The sequence below is a fragment of the Brachypodium distachyon genome, chromosome 4, assembly GCF_000005505.3.
Source record: "Brachypodium distachyon strain Bd21 chromosome 4, Brachypodium_distachyon_v3.0, whole genome shotgun sequence".
NCBI lineage: Eukaryota > Viridiplantae > Streptophyta > Magnoliopsida > Poales > Poaceae > Brachypodium > Brachypodium distachyon.
In genome coordinates this window covers 33,407,939-33,430,980 of record NC_016134.3, presented here as the reverse complement: position 1 = coordinate 33,430,980, position 23,042 = coordinate 33,407,939, and the positions used below count along the sequence as shown (strand labels likewise).

At 46.3% G+C, this 23,042-nt stretch overlaps 3 protein-coding genes across 3 annotated transcripts; 1 reads left to right on the top strand and 2 right to left on the bottom strand.

Moving 5' to 3' along the window:
- Window positions 1-3,160: 3,160 nt before the first annotated feature.
- LOC100824849 (UDP-glycosyltransferase 90A1) lies at window positions 3,161-4,859 on the top strand. The gene has a single exon (XM_014902384.2). The coding sequence runs from the start codon at window positions 3,207-3,209 to the stop codon at window positions 4,686-4,688; it is 1,482 nt and encodes a 493-aa protein (XP_014757870.2). The 5' UTR covers window positions 3,161-3,206; the 3' UTR covers window positions 4,689-4,859.
- A 1,363-nt stretch (window positions 4,860-6,222) lies between these two features.
- LOC100837296 (BURP domain-containing protein 14) lies at window positions 6,223-8,804 on the bottom strand. Its single transcript, XM_024454630.1, has one exon. It carries the CDS (start codon window positions 8,802-8,804, stop codon window positions 6,300-6,302), a length of 2,505 nt encoding a protein of 834 aa, XP_024310398.1. The 3' UTR covers window positions 6,223-6,299.
- A 492-nt stretch (window positions 8,805-9,296) lies between these two features.
- On the bottom strand, window positions 9,297-22,768 carry LOC100836991 (probable LRR receptor-like serine/threonine-protein kinase At1g34110). The gene is made up of 9 exons (XM_003576375.4): window positions 22,391-22,768; window positions 20,719-21,876; window positions 16,781-19,102; window positions 16,611-16,695; window positions 14,443-14,741; window positions 10,575-10,710; window positions 10,307-10,443; window positions 10,106-10,229; window positions 9,297-10,007 (listed from the first exon to the last, which is right to left on the bottom strand). The coding sequence occupies exons 1-9, from the start codon at window positions 22,676-22,678 to the stop codon at window positions 9,601-9,603; spliced, it is 4,956 nt and encodes a 1,651-aa protein (XP_003576423.1). The 5' UTR covers window positions 22,679-22,768; the 3' UTR covers window positions 9,297-9,600.
- Between the last annotated feature and the right edge of the window lie 274 nt (window positions 22,769-23,042).

The following is a 23,042-nucleotide window of genomic DNA, read 5'->3' as shown; positions in this document are numbered from 1 at the left end:
CCAATTCCTAATTCCCAAATCCGATGGAGTTCTTGCTCCTGCCGCCTTGATCAAGTTCTTCCTCAATTCCCTATTCGGCAATTCACTACGTGCGATTTTCCTCCTTCTCGGCTTCTCACCTTACTCCGTTCATCAGCGCAGCGGCGATGCTTGCGCCCTTTACTCTTGTACTACTGCCTGCATCCACGTTGCAGCACGCACTCCGTGCCGCCGTGCCTGCCGTTCGCGGAGTGCGGCTTCCGGACACCCACGCTGCAGTGTGAAGAACGCACACGGCTCAGTGCCCGGGGGCTGACGCACGAGCACGTAGAGCCGCAACTTGACCCTCAGGTACCCTTTGATCCTTCTTAGTTTAACCAAATGAACTAAAGTTTTAAAATGACACAATTTTTTGAAAAATTAGTTCATTCCTTTAAACTAAGAAGGGTCAAAAGGTACAATGAGGGTCAACATGTTGCACCTCTACGAGCACAGCTGCAGCCTGCAGCCCACGGAAGACCGGACTGACGGAGGATGCTGTTCCTGGTGTGCCCTGCTGCCTTGAATCTTTGTTTGTGTGTTTTGAATTTTGTATATGTTCTCATAATTGAAATGTCAACTCAATCAATTAGTTGATACAATGCATTATGAATTTCTGATTTAGATAAAAATGGGGAAACAACATAAGATGCATTCATTTTTTTTCAAAGAAAAGGAGATGAAGAAATTGTTGACCACGAATCAGCCCTTGATGCTCTAGCATTGGTGGTGTATGTAAATCAAAGGCAAGATGAAGATGGACAGAAGAACCAGAGGGAAGATGAAGAGCAGGAAAATCAAAGTAGAGAAGAACAAGAACAACACCAAATGAACCGGTCATATTTCAAGGCATCGAGTTCTTGGAGCGAGATCCTGCACTACGTCCACAAGTTTGGCGGTACCCCATGAACCGGAGAGATGAAGGTTCTATGCAGCCTAAACTAACGAAATATAAAGCTACTCCCTCCGATCCTAAATTCTTGTCGTTGTTTTAGTTCAAATTTGCACTAAAACAACGACAAGAACTTAGGATCGGAGGGAGCACTAGAATACAAGGACACAAAAAACGTTTTCAGTTCAACTATTTCAGTCATGTCATATCCCATCATGGGAGTATTCAGAGAGCAGTGGTTGTGCATACCGTCTTGCTTCCTCTTCAGCAAAAATAAAATAAAAGAGAGGTGGTTATGATGTCTTCACAACACAAGGTTTTGATAGATGGAAAAAGGTTCATGATGGAAAGAAGTGTGCATTCTTAACTCAAATGGGATCAAATCCTTGCTTAGAACACAATAATGCAGTGAGAGATTGCCAAGCTCTATTGAATCAACCAAACCATTAGAGGTCGAAAGGAAGGAGGAGAAAGAAAAGGGTCGTTTAAGGCTTAAAAACAACAATTGCAGCTGTTAGGTGCTCACATTCCAGTCTTGCGGTTTAAGAGGCCATGATGAGAGACCGCAGTGAACAAACAAAGGAAACTTCCTTGAAATGCTGAAGCTTGCTGATTTTTGTCCTGAAAGTTGTAGTTCTTGGGAATGCTCCACAAGTTTGCAAATACACGTCACATGAAGCTGGTGAGGAACCTCTCTCTCTCCCCCCCGAGCCCTAGGCGCCGCCACCCACATCCCTCCCTCGTCGTCCCCCAAGGCGGCCGGCAGGCGAAGCCTCGGGGCCTCCGGTGAAGGAGACGGCGGGGATCTGTCCGTTGGTTGGAGGCCATGGTGGCAGTTGGATATGGAGGTCAGGGCGGCAATTGGGGAAAGACTGGCTGCGTTGGTGGCCATGGAGGTGGTTGGGGATGGAGTCCATGGGGGAAGTTGGTGATGGCGGTGGCTGCATGGTGGCGACCAATGGCGGATCCAGCCCAAAAAGCTCAGGGTGGTCCATAAGTGACATTGTTGATATAAATTTATTTATTTTTATTGTTTTATCCTTTTGCCATGGTATACCTAAGGTATAAAAAAATTTCAGCCACCCTATGGATCCGCCACTGGTGGTGACCATGGCGGCAGCATGGTGCTGCCTTGGCCGCGACGGTGGCGGCGACGGGGCAAATTGCCTATGACAGTCACCGCGGCGTGGAGATTGGCGGAGAAGATGAGGGGGGCATCGCGGGCTGTTGGGCCGCGTGCTCAGCGCCCTACATCGGTGGCAAGGCACGGACCGGCGACGGCGCTTGTGTGGCATTGGTGCTCGTCCAGGGCCAAGCTGAGAGAAGCGAGAAGGAGGTGAGGATGCGGTGATTCATATGAAGGTGTCGTTCTCCGGCAGGTTTGCGGATTGTTTTCTCTGGCTTGTCGAGCTGCGACGGCTAATCTGGGGTCTCGATCTTTGGTGATGGTAGCATGTTTGTTTGTTTTTGTTGGGGGCAGGGACCGAACAGGTGCTACACACGGCAACTCATGGTGAGGCGTCAAGTCATGCTTGTTGCTTCTGACACGGAGGCGGTGATGGGATGATGGTACAGTCAGTCGACGACAAATCTACGCTCTCCGGTGGAAACACTTGATCTCAGATCAAGCAATGCCATCACGTGCCTGCGTCGTGACCTTGTTGAAGGTGGTGGCTCGAAGTTTGCCTTCGAGGATGAAAACCCAAGTCAATCTTAAGTTGGAATCATCATCATCAGCACACGTGCAACGTTCCTTGTTGAAGGCTTAGGATTAGTGGTAGGTTGGTGGGATCAATTTTGTTCGGTTTTGCAATCTAGCTTGGCTAAATTTAATAATATATGGCTGTGTGCATCAGTCGATGCAGATTATCCTCCTTTTCGAAAAAAACATGAAGCTGGTGCGATTATTCTGTGTTCTCAACCTCCGAATATATGTCAACAATAAATTAAAGGACCTAGACGCATTTTTATTGATGAACCGGCGACTGGCCACCATTCATATGCAGAAGCAGCCGTTTAAAAATGAAACAAACAATTGATGCGAAAGACTTCCATCATTAATTGAGCAACCTTGGACCAAAGTTTATGTAACAATTGATGACTTCAATCATTGATCTCTCTAGCCTCTACTGAGATTAAGTTCTTCGGAAATACACGGCTCCATCATTAATTGAGCAACCGTTGACGAAAGTTTGTCTTTGCTACAAATCCTGCTTGCTGTCAAGTGCTAAGCCTCAACCGTACACGGAAAAACTCTCTCAGGCTAGCCCGCGCTGCAGCCGATCGAGTACGTGCGATGGCGTCTTCAGACTCCAATGTCCTCCCTCACATAGCAATCTTCCCCTTCATGGCCAAGGGCCACACCATACCGCTCATCCAGCTCGTCCACCACCTCCGCCGCCTCGCCACGGTCACTTTCTTCACAACCCCCGGCAACGCCGCCTTCGTCCGCGAGGGTCTGTCCGTGTCCGGCGCCGACGACGACACGGCAGCAGCCGTCGTCGAGCTCGTATTCCCAACGGACGCCCCGGACATCCCGCGGGGCGTCGAGAGCGCCGAGGGGGTCACGTCCATGGCCTCCTTCGTGTCCTTCGTCGACGCCGTCTCCCTGCTCCGGCCGCAGCTCGAGGCGTCCCTCGCCGCCATGCGGCCCCCCGCGAGCCTCTTCATCGCGGACGCCTTCCTCTACTGGGCGAACGCGTCCGCGGCCGCGCTCGGCGTCCCCAAGGTGTCCTTCTTCGGCATCTCGGCGTTCGCGCAGGTCATGAGGGAGCTGTACTACCGCCACGACCCGTGCGGCGCCGCGGCCGTGCTGCGGCGCGGCGACGTCGACGGCGACGGCAACCCGACGACGTTCACGGTTCCGGAGTTCCCGCACATCAAGCTCACGTTCGAGGATCTCATGGCGCCCTACGGCGACGACCCGTCCTCGGCCGCCAGGATGACGGAGCTGGACGGCAAGCTGGGGAAGGCTATCTACGGAAGCCAAGGCCTGATCGTCAACACTTTCCACGGCCTGGAGGGCCCGTACATGGAGTTCTGGAACCAGCAATTCGGACCCACGGGCTGGGCCGTCGGCCCGCTCTGCCTCTCGCAGCCCGCGGCCGACGCCCCGCGGCCATCATGGATGGAGTGGCTGGACGAGAAGGCTGCCAGCGGGCGGGCCGTGCTGTACGTCGCCCTTGGGACGCTGGCATTGATTCCTGAGGCGCAGCTCAGGGAAGTCGCAAACGGGCTGGAGCGAGCCGAGGTGGACTTCATATGGGCCGTCAGGCCGGCGAACATCGAGCTCGGCCTCGGCTTCGAGGAGCGTACCATGGGCCGAGGCTTAGTGGTAAGAGAGTGGGTGGACCAGCCGGAGATTCTGCGGCACCGGAGCGTGAAAGGCTTCTTGAGCCACTGCGGGTGGAACTCGGTGCTGGAGAGCGTCACGGCTGGCGTGCCATTAGCGGTTTGGCCCATGCAAGCGGATCAAGCTTTCAACGCGAGGTTTGTCGTCGACGAGCTGAAGATCGCGGTTAGAATCAACACGAGTGATAGGACGATGCGTGGTTTGGTCACGAGTCAGGAGATTTCAGAAGTTGTAACAGAGCTCATACTAGGTGGAATGGGAGCTGAAGCGGGGAAAAACGCTGCGAGGTTGTGCGTGTTGGCAAAAGAGGCTGTGGCGGAGGGAGGATCGTCGTGGAAAATAGTCGAAGAGATGATTGGTGGCCTGTGTGCAAGCAAAACAGAGACGGTCTTCAAGGAAAGTCAGGAAGATCCTACGGATGTTTAGTTACAACTGTTTATCTTTGTGGGAAATCATTTGTTATAGAGCTCCGCAGCTCGGCGTCGAATAATTTCAGTATTTTGTATGTTATGCATCTTCTTTCTTGAAAGGAAGACAATGGCATCAAGAATAATTCTCAACTGTGAGACATTACATCTATTGGAGGATTTGTCACAATCTTGTTAGCGGTTTGTTTTCATTGTTCTTATGATTGCTCGTTTTTATTACTCTTTCCTTGCATGTTTACTAGAGCAATTATTTTATTGAATTGAGTTCTTGCTCGCCATATTTGCAAATTCAATGTAGAACAGGGAGTGTTTTTGTAAAACCGATTTAAGCAATCTCGTTTCAATCTTTTGGTAGCAAATAGCCACCAATCTTGCTGGTATGCCACTACTACAGAAGAAGATATTTTCCTACTTCCTCCGTTTCCTTTTTATAAGATGTTAGCTTTATCATAAGTCAATTTTTTTTATAAGATTTTAGATTTTTCATAAGTCCAACCATTTCTGTAAGACATTAGCTTTGCCGTAAGTCAATAAAAAGTTTGAGCAAAATTATAGAAAATATTACAAAAATCAATGACTGTAAATTAGTTTTATTGAATTCACCTGAGTTCTATATGTTCGTAGTATACTTATTCGATATTGTACATATTATTATATTTCATAAACCTGATTAAATTTTAAGAAATTCAATTTATGACAAGACTAGAACATCTTCTTATGAAGGGAGTACTTCATAACTATGGATGCATGATAAATAGTGAGCAAAACTGAACCAGACCAGCAACAGAATTTATCTTCTTCTTTTTTGTATGATGAGCTTTGGCTTTGGAGGATACTAGATACACAACCATAATCGTTCTCTTTGCATCCCAGCAAATTTCATACTTCCGTTACTGTTTGAAGGTTCACCCAAGCATGCACAAAGCGCGTCCAAACCACCACTTTTACCAAACTTAATTAGGTTATACGTACATTTGCTGAGTGGGATTTGTTATGCCATCCTAATCCCGCCTGAAAATGAAAACAAATGCAACTTTTGTAAAATATGGAAAAATGGGAAAAAGCACACATGTATACTTCAGAACAGCCTATTGAGTAAATTACTGCCACATTTGGGGCATAATAGCAACATAACCACCATTTTTTTAGTTTTTTTGCAAACCACCACCACCACCACCCCACCACCCCCCCAATCTCACTGATCCTCGTCCCAGCGTGTTTTGACAGTGAACCTGACATGTGGGGGGCTCAACAACTCCCTCCTCGCCACATTTGTGCCTGGCCCATAGCCGCCATTGTTGGTGGTCTCCAACATTGCTTCAGCGGAGATGACTGAGAACTGTGACAATTCGAACATTAGTGATTTGCAGTTTTAGGTTCCCATTAAAATTTGACTTCGACCAAATTTTGCACTCGCGTTCTTGTTAAATTGAACAATTTAGAAACTGCAATTTTAAGCTCATTAGTGATTTGCAATTTTAGGTGACTGAGACTTGTGACGGTTTGAGATTATTCATATTTAGAAAAATGGGTTAAATATAAGTCCAAAAAAGTTTACTTAGTAGTGTAAACAACTCTACATGAATCCACCCATACGCGATGGCCATTATCAGATCACATCAGCCACCGTCCAAGTCATGTCTCCTTGAAAGATCCAATGGCACACCTCCATCTCACCCGGTTTCCCACCAAGAGCGACGAAGGCACCGTGGTCGGGGCTCCAATCCGACGTGTCAAGATGGCAGATGGCCACGCCACGGTTGATCCTCTGCCCGGAATCGACGGCCATGATCTCGGCCTCGTACACCCGGACGCTCGGCACGGAGTGGCAGTAGTACACCAGGTACGGGAACAGGCTCTGGTGGCACGACACGGACCGCGTCACCCCTCCGCCGGCGACGCCGCCGACCCTGCCGAGCCTCACGTCGCCGCCGCCGCCCGCGGGGGACTCGGTGCTGCGCACGGCGATGTTGTCGCCCAGCATCTCCACGGCGAAGTCCAGGACGTCCTCGGCCGACGTGGCGCACCGCTTGGTCTCGCCCCGGCTTGGCGCGCGCTCGCACTCTGCCACCGTGGACGCCACGACCTGCCTCATCGCCGTGCCCGGCGGCGCCCCGAACAACGCCGACACGGCGCCGGCCTCGAAAGGTATCTTCGCGGCGATGTCCCTCGGCAAGAACGCCCGCGGAGGCATCTTGTCGCTGATGTCCGGCATCGGCATTCGGTTCCCGGTCATGAGATCCCACTCCCGGAAGAACTTCCCTGGCTCCGGCGACCACTTGGGCTGCGGCCGATGATGCTGCCCGGAGGACAAAGACAAATCAGCCACCACTTTTGACACCTCCATCTTGGACATGTTCTGGTACTCCTTGAACGCGACGCCGTCGTTGGAGTAGCCCTTGAACGTGGTGTTGTCGCCGGTGTAGTGCGTGAAGCCGATGTGGTGGTTGGGGTTGGACCCCTGGCCGTACCCCTTGAACGCCACGCTCCCCGGGTTCACGGATTTCCCGTAGCTCTCGAAGTCGGCGGTGGCGCCGTTGGCGTCGGTCGCGTAGGACATGAAGCTGTCGTCACCGACGTTGGCGTTGTCCCTGTAGCCCTTGAAATCGTCGGCGCCGGCGTTGCTTCCGGACGCGTAGCTCCGGAACGTGTTCTCGGGCGCGTTCCCGTTGAGGCCGTAGGACGCGAACGTGTCGTTGGCGCTGTTGGCCTTCTCGCCGTAGTTGATGAAGCCGGACATGATGGAGTTGGAGTGGTTGCCGTAGTCCTTGAAGCTCTCGCCGGCGCTGTTCGCGGTCTTGCCGTACCCGGTGAAGCTCTCGACGCCCGAGTTGGCGTCCCGCGTGTAGTCCGTGAACTCGCGGGAACGGCCGTTCCCGGTGACGTCGTAGTTGGCGAAGGTCACGGCGGCCGTGTTGGTCTCGCCGTCGTACGCGGCGAAGTCCCCGGCGCCGCCCGTGGCCCCCGTGGTGTAGGAGTTGAAGCTGGCCGTGCCGACGTTGCCCAGCGCCTCGTACGTCGCGAAGGAGTCGTTCCGGCCCAGCGAGCCCTTGCCGTAGCGGCGGAACGAGTCGACCGGGTTGATCTGGCCTCTGGAGTAGACCGCGAACGCGTCGGCGCCGCCGCCGCCGTTGTTGCCGTAGCTGCTGAAGTTGCCGTTGTCGTAGTTCTTGAACGGCGCGGTACCGGAGCCGGAGGAAGCTGGCGAAGTGTTACCGGACGCGTCCCCGGCGGCCACGGAGGATCCGGACCAGACGGCGTCGGAGGTCGCGGGGCAGAGGATGGAGGCGGCGGCGCAGAAGGCGGGGAGGCGGGAGGCGAGCTGGCCGGCGGCGGCGAGAGAGGAGAAAGTCGCGGCGTCGGGCGCGGAGAGCGGGGACAGCTTGGCGAAGAAGAAGGCCGGGTGGAGGAGGCGGCTGCTGTGCACCTTGCGGTTCCAGTACCGGATGAAGGCCGCCTTCGCCGTGAACGGGTTCACGGCAGGCAGCGAGGACGACGGCGTCAAGCGTCCTGGCATGGGCAAACGCGGTGACGGAAAAGGGGAAGGTGAGGCCGCCGCATTGGGGGAAGAAGGTAATGAAGGCCGTGGCATCAGGAAGCGCGGCGGCGGCGGCGGCGGCGCGGGGGACGGGGAGTCGGCATCGGTGGACGGCCAAGGCCGTGAGAGACCTCGAGGCATTGGGAAACGTGGCCTTGGAACAGAGTTGCGGGAATAAGGATCAGAGGTCGGTACTGACAGGTTGGGTACTGATGAAGGGCGCGGCGAGCCTCGCGGCGTCAGGAAACGCGGCGCCGGAGAAGGGGAGGGAGAGCCCGCGGCATAGGAGGACGGCAGAGAACGTGGGATTCCCTGTGGCTGCATCAGGAACCGTGGTGCCGGAGAAGGGGGAGGAGAGTAGGCAGTGTAGGCCGGCGAAGGGCGCGGCGAGGCTCGTGTAGGACGGAAACGCGGCGCCGGGGCAGGGTCAGGGGCAGGGGCAGGGGAGGGGGATACGTCGACGTTGGAGAGCCATGGATGTGGCCATGGAGTTGAGCGTGGCAGGCGGGAGAGGAGGATGGTGACCAAGAAGAAGAGGTGAGAGCGTGATGGGTGAGAGTGACGAGAGGACGCCATTGTTTGGGTGGGAAGTTGGGCGTGCGTGCAGCGGGAGATTTATAGAAACTAGGAGCTGAGTGTAAACTGTGTGAGCCTTGACTGGAATGCGGTAGCCATAAAGCGTTGGAGAATTAGAAGAGATGTTGTTAGTTTGGTCAGAGCGAACTTAATTCCGAACTGTCCCTTGCTCCTGAACTGCAAGCTTGAATAAAACTGGTATTCCGGGCAAAATTTTCAGGCAGGAATTACATTCTTACCCAATTGTCGGATATGCTACAGCGCGGAGCAACCTGGAGTTCATCTGGGAGTTTGAATGAGAACCCAAACAGCAGGACGGACTCCCCGAACGCACTAAAAACCTGGAAAAGCAAGTTTCCACGACTTTGAGTAGTTGTGTCTTGTGAGCCCCAAAAGATTCCCGATAAAAATGGTTGTGCTAGACTTAATATACTACGTGCACAAAATTGTGCAAAACGGATGCATAATCATATTTTGGAACCAAGTTACAAGTGGGTAAACCGATTCGTATTCATAACCCAATAAAAGCAATTCTAAGGCATAATTCCAAAACAGTACGTTTGGAACTCAAGCTAGGAAAGTTCTAGCCGTTGCTTGGCAAGCTGCACTTTCTTCCTACAGCAATCAGATTCAGGTTACAATTGTGCGGAAAAAAAAAGGTTCAGGTTACAATCACAGATGGGTGCAAAACATACTGATCAATCAAAACATATAGTATCATGGAGACCACATTCGAGGCCAGGTTTCGTCATTACAACAGAAACTGTTGCCTAACTGTACAATCTTCAAACCAGAATCAATTCATGGAACTCGATCCCCTAGAGCGCACCCCAGCAAAGAGTGCCCCGGGGGCTTTCGGTAGCAAGAAGATGTGCTTCAGCCCCGTTCTTTTGGTATCCATGAAGCCTATACTCTCGAGAACATCCACGACTTCATTCATTGATGGACGTAAACTATGTTCATTACGAAGGCAGCTGAGTGCGAGCTGTGAAGCCTGCAGGGCTCCTCTGGATGAGTACTCCCCCGCAAGACGAGGATCTATTACCCTATGTAGCCTTCTCCTGTCAGACAGGTACGGTTTCGCCCAATCCACCAAGCTGAGCATCCCGGTGGGGCGGCTTGGGTCGATCGCTCTCAGACCAGAGAGCATCTCCAGGAGCACAACTCCAAAGTTATAGACATCACTCTTCACATACAGGCGCCCTAGTTCATGATTGCGATGCTTTGTTAGTACTGAGAATCAAATACTATATTATTGCTGATTGTACTTACAAGCATAAGAGATTCATCAATAAATATACCTGTTGCTACATATTCTGGAGGTGCATACGCATATGTGCCCACGACTCGTGCTGTTAAATGTGATGGCCCACCATACAGGCCATCCTTCGCGGCTCCAAGACCCGAGAGCTTTGCATTATAGTTCTAAACAAGAAAGGGTCGCTGTCAGAAATCTACAATATAGTTTAACGTTCATCGCACATATGGGGTTGGGGTTCTACCGAATCTAATAGGATTTTTGAGGCCTTAAAGTCTCCGTGGATGATTGGTCTTTCTAGTGAGTGAAGGAAGGCAAGGCCACGAGCTGCCCCAATAAGAATATTGACCCTGAGACTCCAAGATAGATGCTTCGTTTCTCCTAAAGAATCACATATCAACACAAGTCAAAAACATGTGGTTATATATAAGTGCCAAGAAATAAAGCAGCTTGACAGAAAGAACAATTCAAGATATTGTTATCCTTGGAAGTTCATCTGATGAAAGACTCACTCCGAAAGAGGTGATTCTGCAAGCTCCCCCTTGCCATGAACTCGTATACAAGGGCTGTGTTGTTGTCCTCCAAGCAGTAGCCTAAGAGTTTGACAAGGTTTGGGTGTGAAATTCTTCCAAAAATATCCATCTCATTCTACATTCAAAGCAAACAGTTAACTGTAAGTCAATAGTGTATAGCAGTAACTGTTAATCTGAGTCAAATCAAATGTGCCACAAATTGTACAAAATGAGAAATGCATATTTTGTAGTAAAAATATCAAGTCTGCTGAGAACACCATGTAATAAACAGGAAAGCCCTTAATCTATTGGATGGTATGTGTGTGTCAAAATGATGTCATTGACAGGGGTTACCAAATCAAAATCTAATATTGCTAATCATCTATTCTAGCCATGTATGTGTTGTTTACGAATTTTGTGCCACAACACTTGCCAACACCAACCAGAAACTGACCCAAACCAGTCATACGCTCGTTACTGCAACCGTGGGAAAGTCTGTGTTGCTACGGTGTGTTGAGATACCCAGCTATCCGGGCCGTGTGTGTTCCTTGGGACACCCAATGGTTCCCGCTGTTAAGTGTATCATATCTCCTCTTCCTATTAGATCGGTCTTTTTTTAGGTGAGATGGCTAGATGGGATATCTTAACATGGTGTCAGAGCCAAAGGTCTCAAGTTTGAGTCTCAATCCCCCCGCAATCTCCCAATTAATTATCCACGCCCACGTCGGGCGTGAGGGGAGCTTCTTTTTTCCATGTCCACTTCGGATGTGAGGCGGGGGGGGGGGGGGAGGTGTGTTAAGTGTATCATCATATCTCCTCTTCCTGTCAGATCGGTTTTTTAGGTGAGATGGCTAGATGGGGTATCTTAACACCCGCAATGAAAGCAGCATTCAGAAGAGAGGTGAGGCCGCTGCAACAGTAAGCATACTAGCCCTCTATAGGGCATTGTTCACTCAAGAGCCAACGAGCTTCCAGACTTTGGGTGTCCCATCGCCCTACTATAGACAATATCCTTTTGAGAGAATTCCATATTTGCCACTCAAAATTTGCTCATATGCCCAAATGCCACTCAGAATTTCCTTGTTCCAAATTTGCCACTCAAATTTTATGTGGGGTACAAATATGCAACTACCGTTAGTTGACTTCTAGTTGACCGTTAAATAAGAAATTAAAAGACAATCTTGACCCTAAATAGTATGTTGATTTTTCCTTTACAACGAAATACTCCATCCATCTCATTTTATTTTTCCCCATAATAAGTGTCGTATTGGGCAATACTGATATCGGTTTCCAGGAGCAGGAATCCCTTTACCTACTGTCTAATTACCTTTTTTTTACAGCAGTGCCTAATTACTTTTTTTGAGACGGCGTGAAGTGCAGGCCAGGGCGTGAGGTTAATTACAACAAAATCAATCTCCCATTTCAGCCGTTGCAATAATCATGTGCTTTGGTATTTAGACTAACTAAAACGACAAATAAAATGAGACGGATGGAGTATTTTATTGTGAAAGGAAAATCAACGCAATATCTAGGGGTAAAATTGTCTTTTCATCTTTTACTTAATGGTCAAATAACGGTAGTGGCATATTTGTACCCTATGCAAATTTTGAGTGGCAAATTTGAAACAAGAAAATTCTGAGTGGCATTTGGGCATATGAGCAAAATTTGAGTGGCAAATATGGAATTCTCTCCATCCTTTTACTCCGAGTTCAATGTTTATTTTTCCATATAATGACTAATAACTCGTTGTTTTTCACAATGGTTTATGCACTGATATTTCATGGCATTCTTCAATGATTTCTTGACTATGCTTCTTCAATGTTTTCAACTATGTTTCTTCAATGTTTCCTACTATGATATCTAAATATAATTTTCAGTCCTTTCCCACTATGTTTTTCATTGGATAATTTCATTGTATTTATCCGTTTTCATCGTATTCTTTTATTAAATCATTTTATTGTTATTTTCCATTGTTTTGTCAGTGTTTCTCGCTGAATTACTCCCTCCGGTCCATAAAAAGTGTCATCCATTTAGTACAAAATTTGTACTAACTTAGTACAAAATGGGCGACACTTTTGTAATGAATCGGAGGGAATATTTCATTACTGTACTGATGAACAGTTCATCACTAGAGATTGGAGTGTTTTGAGCATGGTGTCGATTGACTATTGGAACTATCAGTAAACAAGCACACAATACTCTCCAGAAGTTGTCTCTCGAATTTCTGTCCGGTAAATGATCTAGTGCAAATATATTAAAAAAGTCCAAAGACAATATCCAATGTACAATGAATAATCAAGAAGATTATCACATTGAAAAGAAAGAAGAAGAAAAGGAAGAGTGTGCTGACAGGACTCAGTCACGGTCAAGAATAGTACTCTAATACTGCTCCACTGAGCCTAGTTTTAAAAACTGGACCGGTGAGGCTGTCGGTTCACTAGTTCACCGGTCCAACCGCTGGTTCACTCGGTTCAATAGCTGAACCGGAAATTAAGAAATTGGAATTATTTTAGCACCAAAATAAAGGAATAAGTAAGGTGAGCTCCTTGTTTTAGTACAGAGCCATCCTTTGGCCGATGGTCATTTTTCCGGTTCAGTTCCTTGGCCGGTCTTCTCCGCTTAACAGACCGCGCAGAGGTGTCGGTTCCTGTTTTTTCCGATCCAACTGCCGGTCCGGTCCAGTTTTTAATACTAGTCCACTGAGTACAAGTCCCGTACAGGATGCAAAGAAGCCTACGTCGACTGCTGTCCAGCCTATGGTCGCAGGGATGCATCACTGTTCCAGGGCGCATAATGCAGTCTGTCCGCGAGTCACGCGTATCAGCATGTTTCCACTGCGATTTTAACAGCCAGATAGTCGAGGTACCTACCCGCGCGGCAAAAAATCCACTCTCCGGCAACCGTCACTCCATCCACACTGCCTTTGCTCCATGCAACACCTCCACCAAATCCATTAGAGAGCACGGCAACATTTGCAACAGCTCCCCTTGATCTTCTTGGTTGCCGGCCTTGATCTGTGCCACCACAGGCTCGACTGGATGGTGCTGCCTCTTGTGTAACAAGAACACCCTGTCTCATGTTTCAGATCCTTTGTTTTGAAGCATCGGTAAGCAAACGAAAGCATTTTCCTCACCTCCATTGCACTTGCATCGCAGCTTAACAGCCAGTGTTAGTATCGCCACTGGCAGAATAGCCATTGCATATGCTGGCTAGAAACGATTCACGGATTAGGATAGCCGGATAGGGGTTGGCAACAGCACATGCCGGGAAGCTCGGGCACTGCCAGTGAGCTGCGCTGAGAGGGAAGGGGAGGGGGGGGGGGGGGGGTGGGGATGGACCATGCTGAAGTGATAGGCAGACAGAGTGGCTCCAGGGAGGTTGAGACTATAGAATAACTTGGAGATAATAGATTGATTCTTATCTGAGAGTCTTATTGCTTGTCCCAAACCTAGATACATGACATCCTTATATGGTGGACACTGGACACTTAGAACCTTGACCTTCCTAACACAATACATACTCCTAATGAACTCTTCAATTATAGATTTCCTAATGCAATAGTACTGCCTAAAGGACTACCGATCTTCCTCTGTTCGGACATCCTGCTGCTAGACTGCACAACAGGGAGGGACAGAGGGGGAGGGCGAGAAAGACAGCGCAGGGTGAAGTGCCAGTTCACTTCGGCAACTTACACAGAATTGTCCTTCACATAGATACCATCCCCAAAATCTCCTTTGGCACTAAGTAATTCTCATGAGTCGACAGCCAGTTAGAATTGTGATGTTAGAAAACCCAATCTTCAAATGAAAAGAGAAATATTGTACATACTAGAAGATTAGCCAAAAGTCCAAAACTAGAGGACAATTACCTTTGAAGTTTCAGGCCAGCATATGCTCTCAGGCTTGAACTTCTTGACAGCAACCACCAGAAAACTGCTGCTCCTTGATGGCTTCATTTTTTCATTAAGAGTCCCCTTGTAAACCATTGCAGAAGAATCCTCCCAGACACAATTGGAAGGACTGAAGTTTCTTGTGGCAATCTTCAATTCCTCAAAGGTGAAGATAGTATGATTTCGTGACTCAAGAAAGAAGGAGCTGCTACTAATTGTGGACAGATCTTCCGAGGTTGTAGACCCAGAGCCGCTGAAGCTAATGGAAGCCAATAGTTCTGCACAGTAATAGGAAAATTAATCAAAAGGGAAGATATATGTTACTTCCTCCGTCCAACAAAGGATGTCTCAACTTTGACAAAATTTGAATGCATCTATACACTAAGTCATGTCTAGATACATCCAAATTTTAACAAACTTGAGACATCTTTTGTTGGACGGAGGGAGTAGCAGTTTTTGTTCACATATACTTTGTGTTTCATGCTGGTAAGTATGATGTTGGGTTCGGTTCATCATAATGGATGTTGGAATATGAATTTTGCCGTGTACAGGGATTCATTTAAGTGGTGTAAACAATGGAAATGATAATTAGAACTGGAAACAAGGGTTTATTTGAGTTCCTAATGCTGGAACAGCCAGTATATTGAGGCCAGGCATTGACTTCAGAAATACTTCGGTAGTTTAATTTACAGTTCAACAACTGCCTGCATTGGGACACGTGCACGATTTAGTAACCGCATCCATAACCATAAGGGGAGCAGTTCTAATGTTACAAGGCATTGGGTTGTTACCATTCTACTAATTAGTGAAAATTAATTAAAAAAATGTCATGAAAAAAGCCCAAAGAATCTAGACAGGTAGACAACACTAACACAACATCAATATATCATGAAACAATTTTACATCATAGTTCAACCTACATCACCAAACAAAAAGACATACTCTAAAGTGAAAATATTAGCCGAGAAGTCATGAAAGAAGTTAATATTTGGAGAAGAAGTTATTGTTTTTATCAATATGTAGGTCATTTTTTAATCTGAACTCGTGTCGTGATATATTTATCTTGTGTCAATAAAGTCGAAAAAATCTGGAACTTTTTCCTGATTTACAGTATAGGTTTCTCATGCTTTCTTAGAATGGTAGCACTGACGTCTTGTAGACCTAGAAGCCTAGAAGTTCTCCTGCCCCTTCAGGGAACATGGAAAATAAAAGACAGGCTGCTGAGAGCCCTAGACTATGAGTCTATCACTAGGTTAAACGCTAAGGTTGTACCAAAATTTCTATAGCAACATGTGTCAACTGTAACAATTTTTGATACTCTGTGGTTGTATCGCTTGACATAGCATTGAGATCAATAAAAGATTCCATTTTCGAGAAAAAAAACTGTAACAAATTGAAATAGTTGGTGTAAAAAAACATGGGTTGCTGCAAACATAACGTGCATGAGGTAGCAACTGGATAATACATTTTTTTGCATTACCCCAAACCCTATAGAACATCTATTAGCAGCAGTTAATAGGTGGTCAGTTGGCAAGTCGCACAAATAGCCTGCTAGTTGAGTTGTTGCTCTAATGAGGGTGCCAGTTATTTCTTATCAGAAAAAGGGTTCCAGATATGACTTAGACTAATCCATGACTACTCGTCTAACTCATCAGCGTTAGGTGTCCCTTACCTTTCCAAACAAGAGATCCATTATACCTCTTCTAATAAAATTGGACCCCTGGTATATTCTTTGCGCTATTTCTGAGCCTTCCTAGTTCTCTTCCTATTATTGTGTGGCCAACTGCCCAACTTGGATCCACCACTCCAATCGCAAACTTTCCAATATGCTGCCACTTATGCTTGTTCAATATGTTCGTAACACCAACAAACTATAGAAGAATCGTAACTGAATGTTTTCACTACACATCTTCCAAATAATTTGTACCACATGGCAATTTCATTACTAGACATAATAGCTTAAAAGGTGGAAAATACAGAACAAAACAAACATATTAATATACTTTTAAAAAGGAGGGGCGCTGTACATAATAACATCACGGAGGTTTCCGATTGAAACTTGGTAGGGTGAGAATGGGGTTGTATTCGGTAATGTGTAGTTGTGTACTAAACTACTAATTATAACATTTGCTCTAAATAATAACAACCTTTATGTGTAGGAGAGACCTTGAACGATGGGAAACGACTTTGAAACGTTGATCTGCTGTGACCAGTATCAGTAGGGGCATCAATCTGTACATATTTAACAAGTTAAAGTGGTATCTCACTGGAAACACTGGAGAAATACCAATAAACATAACACGTGTTGGTTAGGTACCTTAGTCAACTCATCTGGGATTATTGTTTCCAGTGGATTGACAGTCGTAATTTCATTAGCGGCGTAGCTACTGAGCTGTTCTTCAGTGCACATTATATCTAGGATCCCAAGAGAAGTTATTGCTTGACCATCTTCCCCCACACATGCATCAATCACTGCTTTTTCAAGAGTTATCAAGGATCTAATCCACTGCAATAGACTGGACGGTATCCTGCACCCAGTTATCTCTATTTGAACCGGTAGTGACGAAGATGGTCCAATAGGTTCTCCACATAACAGAACACGGTTACTCTCTCTTATCTCATATTTCAAGCATTTTGGGAGAGATGGTTTGAACATGAGCTTACTGCAAGATACCACGGACAACACTTCGAGACTTGGAAACATGAAGTGATGCTCGCCGCTGGTTACCAGCAGTACAGATAACTCTTCTAAGTTAAATAATGATTCCAGAGTGAGATGTGTTAATTTCTCGAAAGGCTGCGGCCCACCAGAAAGACCCATCTGGAGATCTGTGAGGTTAGGCACATCTTTTATATGCAAGTAGCGTAGATTTCGAAGCTCACCAAGTGGAAGGAAATCTTTGCAGTTCTCTAGGTGGAATAGATGAAGACTGACAAGGTTTGGAAGTGAGGTCATTATGTTGTCCATCATCCATATAGGGAACACAAGACCTGCATATCCAACTAGCTCAAAATGCTCTAAACTCTGGTTTGGCTGGAGCTTTTCCAGTACTTCTTCTTCACCTACATCGTCAACTAAATTACCTTCAGCTGACTGAGATGTTGGCATCCACTCTAGTTTAAGGAAACGAAGCTCCTGATGCTTCTGCAGATTCACTCTCTCCGCAATACCTAAGCCCTTGGACCCTCCTGTGAGGTCTGGAATAACAAGTTCGTCAGTTGTCATGTAGCACTGTTCATCAATGCTAACAGAGCACCGGATGTGTTGAGGTAGAAAGGCCAGCATTGTCGGATCTTTTGTCAACACAAATTTAAGTCCAGTCATTTTACCTATCATATCTGGCAATATCTGAGGGATACCAGATGTTGGATGCATTAGAACACAACCAGTGAGGTCCAATGTGTGCAGTTTCTGAAGCCTCTCAAATGACACAGGGATCTCGAGGATGGTTTGCGACAGATTCAGATATTCTAAGTTGATTAAGTAACCAAGAGATTGAAAATGATCAATGTTAGGGAGGCAGTCTGGGAGACTTAGATAATCAGTGTTTGGGTGGCACTCTGAGAGATTCAAAAACGTCAATTTAGTGAAGTTCTTGAAGCAGTTAGGCTGAGTGTGCAGCTTTCGGCACTGCTGCAGATTCAGGTACTGCAAATTGGTTGTTAACATCTCAGTGCTTACATGAAGTGCCTCACAACCAGCTAGATCCAAAATTCGAAGGTCCTGAATGTTCCAGAAGGAAGGAGGAAGACTTTGAAGTCTGCGACATCTCCGAAGTATAAGAACTTCCAACTTCATGAGGTTACCGAGAGATTCAGGCAATTGCAGAAGCTCATAGCAGCTTGATATGTTCAGGTACCTAAGAAAACAAAGGTTACCAAAAGATTCTGGTAGCTGCTTGATGCTGAAGCATCCAGACAAATTTAGATCCTCCAAGTTTGTTAAATCACCAAATAAAGGAGGCAACTGTGGGAGCTCAGTGCAGCTTGATAAATCTAAAAATCGCAGGCCCTGAAGATTGCACAGAGAATCAGCTAGTTCATTGACATCATAACAACACGACAACCGAAGATGCTCAAGTGTTCGGAGATGACCAAGGATTGGAGGCAAGTTTTGAAGTATGTGGCAGCCTTGCAGATTCAAATATTTAAGATTCTGTAAAGTACCAATGAAAGAGGGTAATTCCCTGAGAGAAGTATTTGATAAATCCAATGCCTCAAGTTTTGTCAGCATACTCATTGAGGAAGGTAATGTTTGAATTTTTAAGTCAGAAATATCAAGGTATCGTAGATGCTTCAAATGACCGACAGAAGCAGGTATTTCTCCAATGCAGCTTCCACTGAGATTTAAAACACGCAAATGTTTCAGTAATTTAAATGCCTCTGTATGAAGCTTTATAGACTCAGTGTTCCTGAAATGTAATGCCCTTGCCCTAGTGAGCAGTGGACTGAAAAATGTCGATTGTCCTCTGTAGTTGGTCAGCAGTGCATAATGGAAAGCGAGCCTCTTTTTATAGCTGATCATGTCTCTATCATCTGATATTATAGTATCATTGCTGGCAACATGCATTGCAAAATCATGGGCAAAGTTATGCATATAGAGTATTGTAGGAGCTGTTCTGTTTTCTGTTCCATTAACCTGAAAACAAATAGAACATAAATCACATCGCTTTATCCAATATGCTTTATCCAATATGACCAGCTACAATATATACCAACATAGGTAACCACCACCACCCTGTATCTGCATGAACAACTATGGTGGTGTCTCAGCAACACTAAGTGTAGAGAGGAGGCAGCTGTGGTGTGCTTTAGTCTGTGCCTTCACGAAGAAGTTGGCTAGCTAAATTTCCAGAGAAATGTGATGAGGAGGTGCAATCTAATCCACCAACTCCAATGTGCTTGGTGTACTCATGCTTCACAGGATCTCTCGACCTATGTTGATCACGCCTATGTTGTCTGACAAGAGAAGCAGAGGTAACTCCAATGTGCTTGGTGTGCTCATGCTTCACAGGATCTAGACAGTAGACTCATGTTGATGGAATCTATGTTATATCGCAAGAGGGGAACAGAGCATGGACATAAACACCAACATCCTCAAGGAGCAACGATTATCAAGTGATCTCAGTTGTCAATGAAATCTAGGAGGCAGTGCACCACATGTTGCCGGAGTAGTTGCCACCAAAGCATCATGCCGCCGCCCGCGTGCGGGGTCGGACCGTGCTGCACTGACGGCTCACGTGAGGAGCGGTGGCGCACTGCGTGATTCCGCCGTCGGCGAGGAGCGGCGCGGCATCTGCCATCGATTTCGCAAGTGCATTGCGTGCACCGGTGGCGGTGCACCGACGGCGCTCTGGCGACTACGCCGGCGGCTGCGCGGTGCTCCAACAACTACTCTTGCAACGTGCGGTGCACTACCTCCCAGGCCGTGCAGTGCACTAGCAGTACAAGTGCACTGCCCACAGGGCGGGACAGGGCGGAGGAAATTTCCCACGTGGGGAGGAGGGAAACGGCTCATTTGAAGGTGGAAACAACGGATTGCAGAATAGCAAACCTATATCACATTTGTACACAAAATTAAAGTTCAGATGTTAACCTGTTCAATTGGTTGTTTGCACGTGTATGCGCCAAGTTTTATTTCTAGGTAGAATTTTCGTGTTAATAAATCATAATATGAGCTCAAAGTGTTGTGTGATTATTCTATTGATATTCAAATTAATGTTTACATCGAGAGCTAGCTAGTGGATTTTTTACACTCTAACGATGTTTGATTATTAAGTGATTGGTTTGCTAACCAATCAATCACTCATACACGATGTTAATTTGTAGTGGAGTTAAAATTTACCACTAACCGTGGGTCTACATAGGCCTTAAATCATTTTTTAAATATTAGTTTACCACTAACTGTGGGGCTACATGGCCCTTAAATCACTTTGATATTTCATTGCTAGCACATCAAATATACCCCCTCACCAAATGTTCACCGTTAAATATAAAATTTAATGGTCTAAATAATTTTAGATGATGTGGATCACCGTGGCGCTTCCCCTCGGTACCCCTCATTGTGCTTTTAGTCCATAATACAATAGATGTAAGACTTCAGGCTGTATGCATCCTGAATGCAGAGACCAGGGGTAATAAAGCTTCCATTATCTAAAAATAAAGAAACTAAGTTTCACACTAATAAAAATTGCTAACAGTATACTTGAAACTAGAAATAAAGATTCCCAACCTAACAAGTATTTAGTGGCTTACCAGAGGTGTCTTTTGAACTTGGAGAAAATATATTGATTGAAGGTGCTGAATATACATCTCCCCATGAACATAAGAAGGCAAAGCTTCATGTTTCGATCCGATCATATCAAGTGCAATCCACTGCCAGATAAGTTTTTCCTTGTCTATAATGGATCCTTTAGGAAATATTGACAAATATATAAAGCACAGTTTAAGTGCTGAGGGCATGTCATATATATGATTGAATGATGAAAACAATTCAATTTTGGTGGAATATCTTTTCTCGAATTTCCATATTTCTTCATCCCTTGCAGCTAACCAGACAGCCATGTCTTGATTGTGCAGTACTGAACCAAGAGAATGAGCTACAGCAGGTATTCCTTCACATCTTTTCACAATGTGCTTCCCAATTTCTTCTAGGGATGCATTAACAGCAACTCCATCCCCAAATGCCTTCTGAGAAAATATTGCCCAACAGTCATCATCAGACAATGGAAGCAACATGTATGGTGGAACAGTGTGCATTAATTCTGCAGTTATTTCATTGGGGGTGGTCACTAAGACCTTGATGCATTTCTTTGTGCCCCTTAGCATGTCCTTCAATTCATCTAACTGGTTTTTATCTGTGCTACATAGGCCATCCAAGACAATCAGACAACTTTGGTCATGAAGGATCTCCTGCAGATGATTCTTTAGCAATTGGAGATTGTCATGAATCTCAACACTGGTATTAACCACTGAGGCTCTTTCTCTTTTTGTTTCAATAGCTTGGGAGATTATATCAGCAGAAATATTTTTAAGATCAAATTTCATATTTAAGTCAACCCAAATGCGAAGATCAAAATTCCACCCTTCTCCCTGGTCATGGAATATCAATCTGGCAAGAGCTGTTTTCCCCAAACCCACAATCCCAACTATGGGAACAATGGACAATGTTTCTGCATCATTTTGCAAGATTACTTCCTTCAATTTTGCTTTGTCATTGTCTCTTCCAATGATTGCAGATCTGTAAAACTCTTCTTGGTTATCAGATTGTTCAATATCATGCCTTGAGTGTTGCATCAATCTGAAAGTGACAGAATCTTTTGCTAAAATATCCAACCTTCTTCTGAGTCCCTTCATTTTATTTGCACTAGTACTATTCAAGAGAAATGGACGTGTGGAACAAAATGATGTGGCCTGCAAAAAATCTTTTCAAATGATCAATAAAAGCATCCATTTCCAGAAATCATAATTCAACACAACTGCAAGCTGCAATGTTGAAGGAGAGCTTAACTAAATAAGATGATGCAGATATAACCTATGTGTTACACAGCTAAATCATCACCATCTTATGTACTCCCTCCGTCCCAAAATAAGTGGTGTGGATTTGTATAGATTCTTATACAAATCCATGTCGCTTATTTTGGGACGGAGGGAGTATATGCTCTAATAAAGACCCTTGTCCAACACAACCCGGCTAAAAATTAATTACAACATTGGTAGCAGAAATATATTGCAGGAGCAGGTGTTAGCACACGACACTAATGACCAAATGTTGTACTTTCGGCTCAAAATTGACATGGAAGTGTTGTAAGGACCGTCTGTCCATAATTCGTATGGAAGTTTAGTAATTTGCACTGGCGGTTGAACAAAAGGAAGATGGCCCTTGGCAATGGCAAGCCTTTTGGGGGTTGTGTTGTGAGAAACGAACCTTTGCGACACAGCTGCTCCTCTGAGACTCGATGCAATTTTGGTCTTCAAATTCATCCAAGAGATCCTCCATTTGATAGACAATCTGATTGATCTTCGTCATCCAATCCTGCACCTCAGTGCGCACCCGAAAATATCTCTCCACGCTTGCGAGCACATCTTGCAACCTGGCCAGAGTTCGCCACACATGAGCCACGTGCTGGTCTATGTTGGAGGGCAGATCCAATCGGCGCGCATCGGAGGCCAGCCGGCGTAGGAGCCTGTCAACGACGGCGCCGGCGGTGGCCATATGGTGGATGTCAATTTTGGAATTGTTGGGGACCTGAATAGACAAACGAGACGAAGAGAAGACCTGGAATGAGATAGTGGAGTCTGGACTCTTGAGTGTGCGGTTTAAAAGGCCGATCAGATTTTCGTGGAGCGCATCCGGCCACGTGAGCTTGTTACTGTAGAATTTTTTCCTCCGAAGTTTCCCAAAGTTCCTCTGGTCTGAGAAAAAAACCTTGAAACGTCGAGCGAAGACCACCGAGTCCGCTGCCAAGAGTTTCCTTTGGCTCGTCCTTGGTTTCCTGTATTCGTTTGTGCTCCTCGAGATGGCAATAGATAAGTTAAAATGTGGACATCTTCGTGGATGGCGGATATGGATCGGGTTT

Coding starts and splice junctions, on each gene's coding strand:
- LOC100824849 (XM_014902384.2), top strand. CDS start 3,207: ATGGCGTCTTCAGACTCCAATGTCCTCCCTCACATAGCAATCTTCCCC.
- LOC100837296 (XM_024454630.1), bottom strand. CDS start 8,804: ATGGCGTCCTCTCGTCACTCTCACCCATCACGCTCTCACCTCTTCTTC.
- LOC100836991 (XM_003576375.4), bottom strand. CDS start 22,678: ATGGCCACCGCCGGCGCCGTCGTTGACAGGCTCCTACGCCGGCTGGCC. Junction 19,103..20,718: donor AAGTTCAAAAGACACCTCTG/GTAAGCCACTAA, acceptor ATTTGTTTTCAG/GTTAATGGAACAGAAAACAG. Junction 10,230..10,306: donor CAAAAATCCTATTAGATTCG/GTAGAACCCCAA, acceptor TTTCTTGTTTAG/AACTATAATGCAAAGCTCTC.